This window comes from Chrysoperla carnea, chromosome 1 (genome assembly GCF_905475395.1).
Source record: "Chrysoperla carnea chromosome 1, inChrCarn1.1, whole genome shotgun sequence".
Taxonomy (NCBI): domain Eukaryota; kingdom Metazoa; phylum Arthropoda; class Insecta; order Neuroptera; family Chrysopidae; genus Chrysoperla; species Chrysoperla carnea.
In genome coordinates this window covers 131,425,995-131,438,406 of record NC_058337.1, presented here as the reverse complement: position 1 = coordinate 131,438,406, position 12,412 = coordinate 131,425,995, and the positions used below count along the sequence as shown (strand labels likewise).

General features: G+C 31.6%; 1 protein-coding gene across 1 annotated transcript in view; it reads right to left on the bottom strand.

Moving 5' to 3' along the window:
- Window positions 1-973: 973 nt before the first annotated feature.
- Window positions 974-12,412, bottom strand: part of LOC123295025 (protogenin-like) — a 209,424-nt gene continuing 197,985 nt past the window's right edge. Inside the window, exons 6-16 of the mRNA XM_044876229.1 lie at window positions 11,188-11,306; window positions 8,247-8,472; window positions 7,419-7,808; window positions 6,941-7,153; window positions 6,015-6,303; window positions 5,152-5,162; window positions 4,793-5,103; window positions 3,956-4,136; window positions 3,213-3,628; window positions 2,147-2,248; window positions 974-1,430 (exon numbers count right to left, since the gene is read on the bottom strand). Coding sequence (XP_044732164.1) covers window positions 1,173-1,430; window positions 2,147-2,248; window positions 3,213-3,628; window positions 3,956-4,136; window positions 4,793-5,103; window positions 5,152-5,162; window positions 6,015-6,303; window positions 6,941-7,153; window positions 7,419-7,808; window positions 8,247-8,472; window positions 11,188-11,306 — 2,516 coding nt within the window. The 3' untranslated portion in view covers window positions 974-1,172. The remainder of the gene's footprint in view (window positions 1,431-2,146; window positions 2,249-3,212; window positions 3,629-3,955; window positions 4,137-4,792; window positions 5,104-5,151; window positions 5,163-6,014; window positions 6,304-6,940; window positions 7,154-7,418; window positions 7,809-8,246; window positions 8,473-11,187; window positions 11,307-12,412) is intronic.

Sequence of the window (12,412 nt, the reverse complement as noted above, 5' to 3'; positions counted from 1 at the left end):
GGCTTCTGATTATAAGAATGAACGAAGTGATTAAATGTAGATTATCCTTGAAATTTTGTATAATTTATCAAATAAATCGACTTACGATTGGTTCAAAGATATGAGATTCATTCTTTTCTACGATTTCTGAATCCAAAAATATGAATATAGAATATTATTTGATCAATCAACCAATATAACAATTCGCGGATTTTTTACATCATTACATAGAGCAACATTTGCGATTGAATCTATGACAAAAACTCAACGAATATCATCGAATAACCGTCAATCATCCACATTAATTAATTTTAGCTAAGTTTGACTTTTTATTATATTTTTATTGAAGTCGATGGGGTCCGTAAAACAAAATTTGTTAAGAAATTGAAGCATAATATTTCGAAATTGATCGAAAATTGTATATTTTTCCCGATATAAATCTACATTTTCATTTGGTGTATTTGTAAGATTCTTTGCTTTGTAGTTATTACAGTTTGTAACTTTCTCGAGATTCGAGAAGCATCTTATTTGAGAAGGAAAACTTTATGTTTATAGCGAAAATATGAGATTGTTTACTACAAACATGAATAAGAATAAGAGTATTATGACGTCATTGAATTAAGTACACGTAATTAGGCATCTTTAAAAAAATAGATTATAAAAATACAATTTTTAATTTTACTATTCATAAAAATTGCCGCAAAAAATGTTTTATTAAATAATATTATAAAAAAAATTTACGTATTTAAAAAAATATGTTCGATGTATGGGAAACTCCGTTTTAGTTTTTATTTTTCTTTCCTAAACTTACAAAAAAAATTCTTTTTAGGCCATTTTTAAATTGTTTATTATAAAAAAATGGAAGCAGTGTGATTTTGTTTTGACATTTTGCAAATGGACGATTTATTATTTTTTAAATAACTGTAATAAAAAATGAGTGTATATTTTAGTTATCTAATGTTTTCTTAATAAAAAATCTATTATCCTCGTCGCCATTTTTTTAATAAATTTGTACTATAAAATTTCTCATTGTACTGCATTTTTTATAATTATTACTATTTTTTTTTTTTTTTATAAATAGAAACTTGGTTTTTATTTTACTGTGTTGAAAGTCACAATCAACACAAGTTTTGCGTATTTTTTTTAGGAATTAATATTTATATAGTTACTAATTTATGGAATTCTATTGAATTTCAACCATTTGGTCCGAGTATTGGTGATATTCGTCTAGGTGTCGAGGATATACTATTGGTAAGTAATGAATTATCTAAATTTGTTAATTGTGTTGAGTTATGATGTTGATTAAACGTATCATTTTCATCGTCTTCATCAAGATGACGTCCATGTGGTGATTGTAAGAGATGATGATCTTCTTCGAAGTTACAATTTGTTTCACGACTATTATTGTTGCTACCCGCTGAACGGGTATCATATTCTGTGTCAATGTTATACTGAAAGAAAAAATATTGAATTATCAAACCACTTCCAGAATAATTGAAACTACTAAAGGCAGTTTTTTAGACGTTCACATCTTTGACTTGGCAACATTCTCTTATTTGATAACCGATTTGATAGCAGACAATTGCTTTGTATTTAGTTTGGTTCGCCCTTTCATAATGAATAAACTAACGCAATAGCAACGCTTGTAAATTTGTTAACATTTTTTATTTTTATGAAAATTTATGATTTTTTTTAATAACTTCACGTAATGGACCTCTTAATTGGCCTCTAATATCGTATGTAAAGTCCTTTTCATACGCCAATAAACCAAAGACGGTTGAACACTTGGAATACAACATTTGGCGAGTTATTGGCGAAATAATACTTCAATTGCTGCGAAAAGTATGCGAAAATTGGACATTCTGATTCTACACGCCTGCCGGGGCGACCACTTGATCGAAATCATATTCAAACATAAATGGGATAAAATTATATTTTTTCTTTGTTTTATTTAGGTTTAAAGTTGTGAACCTCTAAAAAAACACTCGCTATATAAATAGTGATTCTTGCATATGCCGGGTATCGAAACCTTGACCACTTTTTATGGTCGTTAAAGAAGAATATTGAGTATGAAGGAATAAATCGAGGCAAGTACAAAATGTAATTTTGAATTTGATTTGGAAATAATAAAATTAGGATGATTATTTTATAATTAACGAAAATTTACCTGTGGATTTTCAGTAATTCGAACAATGCCATTAGCTAAACGACCATTGTTTATTGGAAATTTAAAACCATTTATATGACCATTTGGAAACGAAGCGCCTCCCTAATTCAAAAAATTGACGTTTAAAATACAAATAATTATTTTAATATTTTTTTAAAAACCATTTTATCAAATTTAGTTTCAAAAATGTGTCAAACAATAATCAATTTCTTCCCTATTTGCTTATTTTTGCCACTAGCACCTTGTGATGAACTTACGCAAGTAGCAACGTAAAAATATCTTACAAAGTAAATTTTCAGAGAGGCTTCTAAGGGTACGTGTACACTGTTGCTAGAGATGTCGCAACATGTAAAAGTAGCTAGAGTAAGTTAAAATAAACTGAAATATAATCAGTACGGAATTAGTCACGTAGCAAGAGTAGCAAACGCTACTCGCTTCACGCATCCATGCCCGTTTGGGTGTAAAAATTTTTGAATGAGGGGGTCCATACCCGACTAAAGGTAAGACGGTGGATTCACGAAGACTAACAAAAAGGACTTCCTGGTAGATTTTGCTACGGCTCCGTGCTGGCTTAACCGGCATTGAATGTAGAAAGACATCTAGCTAAAAAAGGCAAGCTAACCTTTTTTTCACTTTATTTGAAGAGGAAATTTACTAAAATGGATTAAAACAAGATTTAACGTAATTCAAACGTAATGTTGGGACACAGTGCGATCTTACATAATCAATACGAAAAGCATAACATTTGGCATCCTTGCGTGCGAGATACTACAACATTTTTGTTTTTAATATCCGCTTACCTTCACTCACTACTCCACACGAACAAAGCTCGTTTTGTTCTCACTAGGTTGCGGGCTAGTAACTTTCATTTCCAGCGTTCTCGTATAAATCGGAAAGTCATCAACTTCCATGTGTGTTGTGTTCGAATAACTAGCTACTCGCAAGAACAGCTACTAGGTACTGTTTATTCATGAAATAGGCATTTAATATGCCATGATTTTGAATCGAAGGAATGATTTTGCTAAGCTTAAATTTCATTACAGCAAAAATAAAAAACGAAACTCACCTTTGTATCCAAATGTGTTTGTACTACTGGTGGTATATGCGGTGGCAATGAACTAGCATCCGTTGAATGTACCAAACTTTGCATTTCATGTAATTCACCACGTTCAGACGATACATTCACAGCCATCGGAATTGACGTGGACTGTGATGATTCGTTATCAGTTAAACCTGTCGTGGTGGTGATTGCTGGTGTCGTTGATCGACGTACAATTGATATGCTACTGCTATCTAAGTTATTATGGACAATATGGTGTTGCGATTGATGATGATGTCCGTTTGTTGGTGCATTGAATGTTCGTAGACCATTGTTATGATGGCGTGCGTTTAATGTTGATTTTAAGCAGCGTCTATACCACATCATGTATGTGATGCATAAGGTAATGCATAATCCAGCTATGGAACATCCAATTATAATGCCTGGAACAAATTGGAGAAAATAATAAAACTTATTCAACTCAGAGAATTATCGATCGGGTAAAGTAGGCACGTACGAGCCAATGGGTGCGAGATTACAAAGAGACGTGCGCGTGATTTTTTTTAATCAAACACTAAATTAATTGTGTAAGTCATGTATTTTTCCTTATTTTCTTACAAATAATATAAAATCTTTAAATTTCGACACCCCTTACATGTTTTCGCCCTAGGCCTAGACCTCACGGACCAAGACTCAAGTTCATCAATACACTTTGTTAAGTTTTCTTAAGTAGATAGTTAAAAAATGGGTACTTATTTTCTTTAACTTACCAATTGTTTGACTCTGATCTGTATCCGTGTTTGGTTTACGTTCGCCATGCGAATCTTGTGTACCGATTTGATAAATTGTTGGAATTATTTGTGTAACAATTGATACAGGTTTACTACGTCCAGCTCCTGTTTCCGCAAATATTGTCACATTATATTGTGCACCAGGTTTTAAATTCATCAACTAAATAAAAAAGAAATTTAAAATTTAAAAAAAAACTTATTTTTTCGAAAAAACTGTTTATTAAGGTAGTATAGCAGTATCGGAGGTCACAAAATTATATGAAATCTTATGAGTGTCTCTGTTTAATAACGCCGAAAATTTATGGTTTGTAAAAATTGACACAAGACACAGTTGATCTTTATTAGTGTAATAGACCTTTTTCACATTTTTTTTTTCTTTTTTTTAAATGAAAGTAAATGTCTTGATAAATGGGCTAATTTTTTTCCCCGATTTTTTTGAAGCCATATTACCGAGAAAACAGACAATTAAAATCATTAAAATTCAAATTGGCGAAAACGATCCGGAAACACACGATGTTACACGAAGGTTGGTTTGACATCATTTAAATTTGACAATAATGATATATTAATACAACTGTTGACACTGTTTTATTGTCATTGCTTGTCGGATTGACATCACAGATCACGTGTGCGGTGGAGCAAAAAAAAAATCGTTTTAAAATATTTCAAATATTGTGACTTTTTTAAAATTTTTTTCATAGTGTTTTTATTGATAAAATTGCGTAATTTTCGAGTTACAGGCTCTACTCGACCTATATTTTCATAAAAAATTATCAAAAAGCATTTCTGTTTTTCATGAAAAAGGTCTATCCTTACCTCAGCCCGATATTTATTTGGTGCAATCACAATTGTATTCCATTTATTTAACGATGGTAACATTGAATTATCACAATGTTTAATATTAATTGTTGATTCCATTGTTGAACATTGTCTTATATAATAGTATAATGAATAATTACGTAAAACACCATTAATTTGTGATGGTGCTTGCCATTCAATAGTTTTTGTTGTTGCATTCACATATTTGGATGTTAAACCACGTACAGGACTTGGTACACCTTCTTTTGTAAAACATTCAACCAAATTTGAAAAATTACCATAGTTATCGTTTAAATCGTGTGAACGTACTTGAAATTTATATAAAGTATATGGTTTTAAATTTTTTATTTCTATGCTATTTGTACGACTGTAAAAAAAAATCAAAATTGTTAAAAAGAAATTCATTTGTGTTTTTTAAATTTATATATGGTCTATTTTTAAGTAAGTAAAGTCTATATTTTCCGTCGACCGTCAAAAAAAGGCTGACTCAAATGAGTCCATCTCTCCATGGCTCTGCAGCGACAGAGAAGATGGCATAATCGTTTCCTCCTCCTTCCCGTTGTGGCAGATCCTGCAATAAACGTTACACACCTTTAGGCCCAGACGTTCAGCGTGCCTACCGTCTAGCCAATGTCCTGCGTCCTGGGAAGCTATATAATATCTTCGAAACGCCTACGATTATACTTAGACCAAATCTGTCTTGTAGTACCACAAGTGCGCTCCTAAGTTTGGCCGTTTTTAAGATATGTTCATTAAGGAGCAGCTTGCAGTTCACAAGCTGCTCTTTTTTGTATTCTATTCCAGAGCAAAATCAGCTCTACAACTCTCTGGAATATACCTGTATCTCGGTATCCATTCCAGGTTTACATTCATTCGGCAGTTCTGTGCTTCTTTTGAGGTTAGTTAGACCGAGCTGAAGTATTTTAGAGCTGCTTGGTTGTAAGTGAGGATAGTAATGTCGCCGTACATGAGAGTGTTCTGTCTCATACATTCACATGCCTCGTAAATAGCCAGCAATTCCGTTAGATACATGCTACAGTGATCCGGCAATCGGAATGATAATCGTAAATCTAGATTTTAAGAGAAAACCCAACAAGTTACCTTCTTCCCTAACTTAGATTCTTCGATATAGAATACTACACCTTTTGGCTTAATCAAGTTCTAAAAATATGACTAAAAAGTGACTGTAAAAAATTAAATGCTTATTATTTTCACGTACCTTTTAATATATGTCCCATTTTCTTCACATGTTTCTAATGAAATCGCTTCTGTATAACAAATATTATAATATCCGAAATCATTAAAATTTTCATTTAACGATGTTTGCCATGTTAAATTAATACTATTTGGTGACGTAGGTATAGCCTCTAAATGTGATATCGATGATGATGATTTTGTTTGATTGATAAATGTCGTTAAATTAGGCATTGTAAATGTTAGCCATGGTACAGTTTCATCTTGAAACATTGTTAATACACGTACTTCATACGTATGCGAGGGAACAAGATCTGAAAAACAAACAAATATTCTCTTTTATGTATGGTCAAATTGTATTTTCGACAAAAATGTTGCCCTAGCAAAGATGACTTGTATATTTCTTAAAATTAAAGATACTTCTAACGACATGAGACTAAAAGTATCGACATAAAGTTGTAACAAAAATTATATACGAATCCATACTATCTAGAAGATATTTTTGAACATTTTTAGTTCGCGTTCTTGCTACAGAAAGTAATTTTGCATACAAAGCTAGAAAAATGTAAATTAATAAATTAGGAATAGTTAATTGTAATTGGCCTTTTAGCTTACGAAAAAATAGTTAGTCTAATTCAGAAGTGAAGTATACAAGTGGCAACGTTGGTCAATTTACCTATGTGCTGCTTGCTATTTATTATTTTAACGCTAAGATTTCAGCGCTACGAGTAAAAAAATGTAAACCATACTTGTTACACCAAGCTGTTTTTTTCATTGAATGAAAAGGCAAAAGATATCTACTTCATTATACATTTTAATGTGCTGTACTCTTTTATATATGTATGGTATGTGCATATGGTTGACAAGATAAACAAACATTTCCGTTAAATATTATGTATCTATGCTCGTTGCAAACTAAATGATTTAAAGATAAAATGAGAATGAACTTACCTGTTATTTGATACTTGTAAATATTACTATTGGTAAAAATGTCTCCAAATTTGACTAGTTTGGCACTATTACTTGCATGCTTATAGCGTCGCCATTGTACTTTATATTGTGGTATTTCACCGCATGGTGTATCATTAAATAATGGTGTCCATTGTATATTTAATACTTCCGGTGATTCTGCTTCTAATGTTATATTTCTTTTTGTAAGTTCACCTGCAATCAAAATTATGGAAACAATTTGTTAAATTACCTGTAAATAATACATTTTATAAGACTAGCGGTAAATAAGTGCTCTTAAATCCAGGAACAGAAGTTTTAGTCGAGTAAATAAGCTAAAAAGTACTGTAAAGTGCGTAAAACCTATCGAACCTCATCGATTTAAAAAAAATTACTTTTACTCCTTACTTTACTTTGCAGCTCTATGTTATTATCTCTATGCATATCTCTATCTCTATGTATAAATAGATAAGGTACTTACCCCCTTGACACACAATTGGTTCGGATTGTTCGCTGGCAGCATGACGTATATACGCACGTAAATAAAATAAATATTGTGTATTTGGTAATGATAACTCAACCAATGAGTATGTTTCATTCGTTGCATGCTGTTGTTCTTTATCGGTACCATCTTTAGATCGATAATGGACCGTATACGCTTCGATTTTAGTTGCATTTAACGGTTGTGGACTCCATTGTAAACATACACTATTCGATGTATATGAACGACATGTCACACCAGATGGTGGCGAAGGGGGTGGTAATCGTGTATTAAATATTGATGCTACTAATACTCTGGCTACGCTACGTATTTCACCAACGGAATTTGATGCGACACATTGATATAAACCAGAATCGTTTGTTATGGTATCTGAAAAACAAATAATAATAATGATAATAATAATATAAAAGAAAGGTAAAGCAAATGAATCCGTAGCACCTAGACCAAGCGTTCATCTTTACTGCTCAGCTGAAAGAGGTGTTTGAAGAGATCAGTCTATGTTATTCAGTGCCAGATGATTCATTTCTTCGAAACATTCATAGACTATCCTTGATTAGAATCTTGACGCCTGAAGTACTCAAAGAGGGGCCTTACTATTTGAGAAGTTGCTGATATGTGTCCCACTGTAGCCTTTCGTGTTGCAGACCTGAGCACCTCTCAGTATGGTGAAGAAGAAATAATGTTTAAGGAGGTGATAAAAGTTAGCGCAGACGCCAGGATCGAAATTGGTTATGCTATGGATTTGGTGAAATCCATTGATTTTTATAGCATGCATTTGAAAAAAAGAATAGGAAATAAATTTCTTACCTGCTATTACAAGCATATTATCAGGTTTAATTGTGATTCGGCCATATTTAGAAATAATTTGTCCATTTTTTAATGCTTCACCTAATGGTTCACCATCTTTTAGCCATGTTATCTTTGGTTCAGGCCAACCACTAGCTGTACAATTTAAGCGAACTGTTCGTGCTGGTGGAACACGCTTACTTATTGGCTTTTCCGTAAAGTACGGTCGCAAACTTATCGTCCAAGTCTGAAAATATTAAAAAAAGAAAATATAGTTTATAAAATTTATTTTAGTTTCAATTTTTAAACATCTAAACCTTTGAAGAATAAGGACACAATATTTTTGGCAACAAGGAGGATAATAACAATAATAATAAAACATAAGAGGGGTACCGCAAATGGATTCCTAGTACCTAATCAAGAGGTTCTCTGTGCTCTCCTTGACAACCTGTCAACTTAGGCGAGACGTCTTCGGGTGAGAGACGCTATTTTAATTAGATGAAGCTATATAATTCTGTCGAAGACAGACGCCACGCAGAAAGGTCACAGATTCTCCGTAGACATCTCCCTCAGGATTGATGGATCCAAGGTTTCGGACCCGAACATCTTTTAAGGTGATTGGTGTAGTAGAGTAGATTAAATATTCATAGTAGCTTCTAGATATATTTTTCTTTGGAAAAACACAAATAAGAAATCAATTTCTATCGTTTAGTTTACGATATTTATTTATCAATTTATCAATGATAAAAATAAAATCGAAATTTCTCACATGGATAAAATAGAAGAGGTGTCTCCACGTGTCGACAATGAATGTATTTATTAAATATTCCATTTAAACAAAACAAAAAATAAATATAATCTTCATCTGACATTGATTTAAAATAATACTTCATTAGATTTCTAAACAAACAAATGTAAAACGTTTTTTGTTTTCAAATGTGTAACGATTTAAAATAATAAAAAATAATAATCTTGATAAGAAAAAAAACGGCTAAGTGCAAATATGTTTGTGCAGCTGAGATCCGGTCAAACAGAATGCAATTTAATTGTAGGACAAAATTGTCCTACCCTAGGTGTGGAGGATTATCAAAGGCGTGAAATAAGTTTCTTCAATTCGTCCTAATAGGTTTTCTTCAGTTGTCTGTTTTAGAAATGTATTTAAGGTTACAAAATGTTATTTAGATAATCACTTGAAAGTGCGTAGGGATGGTAAATTAGAGAGTGGTTACAACAGTTGCATCTTAAGTTAGGTTAGGTTAGAGTGGCTGTCCTGGGGTCACATTGTCACTGCTAGACCATTTAACTTTGCTCGACTAAAATTAACACGATTAAGATTAAGTTAGGAAGGAAGGTTGACGATTCATTTGACTGGAGATCGTCGATTAAATAATCTTTTTTACATGTTGGGGAACTCCGATTAATCTTCTCTAATGCTATTATATCCCTAAAAGCCTTAAGGGTCTCAGCTATAGAAAATAAGTTTGGGTCTGATACCTTGAGATCAGAAAGAGTATTTTGGTACGGAACGCTAATAATTATGTTGAATCAACATGATCTGATCAGTCGGTAGTAAGTAATTCATAAACAAAATGATATTTTGTTGATGGATGCTGTGACAATTATAATTTGTACAGAAAATTGCAATAAATGCATTCAACATATTCAACATACATATAGTTAAAATCGATTATAACGACATTGAAGGGTTTGTACAAGTATAGTCATTATATTCGTAAGTCAATTTCATCAAATCATTCTGGAATAATTATTTTCTAGGAGCTAATTTGATGAGTCTTTCACTAAAAATCATCCTTCTCCGACGAAAAATGAAAAAGAAGCCGCCAAAACTCAAACTAGAACATTCAAAGGGTTGGACGATTATCTTTTGACGTCCGGGCTCGGAAAAGGATAAGTTTAGTTAAAGCGCCCCCCCAATGCAACCCTAGTAACATAATAATTACTGGAAACAAATTTATACTAATGTTGACTGTCATTGTAGATGGAAAATTTTCGCCTTAGGCAGGTTAACAGCATTGGTATTGACTGTATTTTATCAGAATGCAGGTGGGCTGTAGACTGGTTGCTAATGTGGTTTTACCGATTATAGATAAGCAAAGTATAAGTTGGAAAAAAAGTCTCATTCATCCCGCGTTATTAAAAATACTAATTGAAGCTGTTGCCGGACGCTCAGATTAGTGGATACCTGTACGAGAAACGTGTAGGGTTTTCCATGTTACAATTACATAGATTCTGCGATTCTGCCCCCGAGTTATGAAATAACCTCATAAAATGAATCATAACCTCATAAAATGAATTTAACTAACCCCACCCCCCAAGTCTTCAAAGGCAAAATACTATTTTGTATTTAAAACCGATTTTGTCTGTATCTATAAAGCAAGCGGTGAGCTAAGCTACTGTAGATGTAGATATAGTAAAAACATAGATATCAAATGTCATCAAAAGGTTGAAGGGATATTATTTTACAATGTATACAGCATTAAAATTTTATGCAATAATAAGCATAATTTGCAGTTTTTATTTGTATTTTTTTTACAACACACAAAAGAAACTGCAATCATGATTATCAATTATTATTTTAAATTATAATGTTTTACATTTTTTTATTCACAATTATATTATTTTGTTTTATTATTCGAATCAATTTTTTTTCTGTTATTTCAGCAAAATTCAATTTATTTTGAAATATTTAGAAAATATTTTAGATAATTTTTTTTTCAAAATTAAAAGTACAAAATCGATATTTTTTATGGGTGGGGTTCGGGGGGATTTATCATTTAGTTTATGAATCGTGAGATAAGTACTACCAGTTGTCAGAAAACCGTCCGTTACGAATTAAGTATTGGTACGTAATAGACTAATAAATCTACCATTTCATATTTTTGAAATGATACAGTAAAATAATTTTATAATTTAAAAAATTTAAATAAAAACAGTAACAAACCTGTGATTCGATGCCTAAACTATTCTGTGCAATACAAGTATAATTTCTTGGTATATCTGCAGTAATATTTCTTATTGATATAAAACTACTATTAAGAGCTACGGTTTTATTCACTGTACCTGGAAAAATATTAACAGAACAAATTATTATTTAGAAAAAAATAAATGTTGGTATGTATGTACAGTGAAAATATTCTTAGAAACTTTAGAAAATGTTGTAAGATGCAAATGTAATCTATTAATATATATTTTTCTTCGAAATCGAAATAAAAGCAAATTTTTTGATAAATTGAAGCTTGGGAAAGAAAATTTATGTTAATGTCGTTTTCTTGAATATCTTTGCTTCTATTGAGGCTATCGGATTGAGACGAATAAAAAAAATAATTGTTATGAATATCTGCATCGACCTTGCCTGCTATCGAACCCTGAACATAGCAAAATAACCTCAAAATCTCAAGAAAACAGGAGTAATCTCATATTTTCAACTTTTCTCTGATAACTTTTCGAAAAATGAAGGAATTGACTTGAAATTCTGGGAAAAAATGTAATTAATAGCTTTAATTTTGAGAAAAACTAATTTAACTGAAAAATTTCACAGCTCCTACAGTTCAGGAATATTATCGGATTTTATCTTTTTTTTTTTTAAATGTTAGGTTCTTGATGTATTTTCGGATAGTGCCTAGATTTTTTTTTAAAACCTGTTAGATTTGCACTTTTACAAGGTACAACAATTAAAAATTTACAATTTGTTTCAAATTAAAAAAAAACCGTTTTCAATCAAGTTTTTAATTGTTGTACCTTGTAATGATGCAAATCTGGATTTTTTCGAGTTTTTCTTTCCATTCTTCATTTCAATTTTGCCTCATTTGTTTTTCTACTTAATTATACAGGGTGTTCCAGACCACCCGTCCAGGCTGATTATTTTTGAAAGTTTCAAAAAAAAAATGAAAACGAAAAAACACGTATCAAATATTTTTTGAAACTCTATCACACCCTACTAAATACACCTCTTACCTTCAACCCCTTGTTAGGGGTAGGGGGTGCAACTTAAAAAAGTCAAATGGAAACCCCCAATTTTTTTTGCAGATTCAGATTTGTCAAAAAAAAAATAGAAACATTTTGTTCGAAAATTTTTCAAATCTGAATCTGCAAAAAAAATTGGGGGTTTCCATTTGACTTTTTTAAGTTGCACCCCCTACCCCTAACAAGGGGTTGAAGGTAAGAGG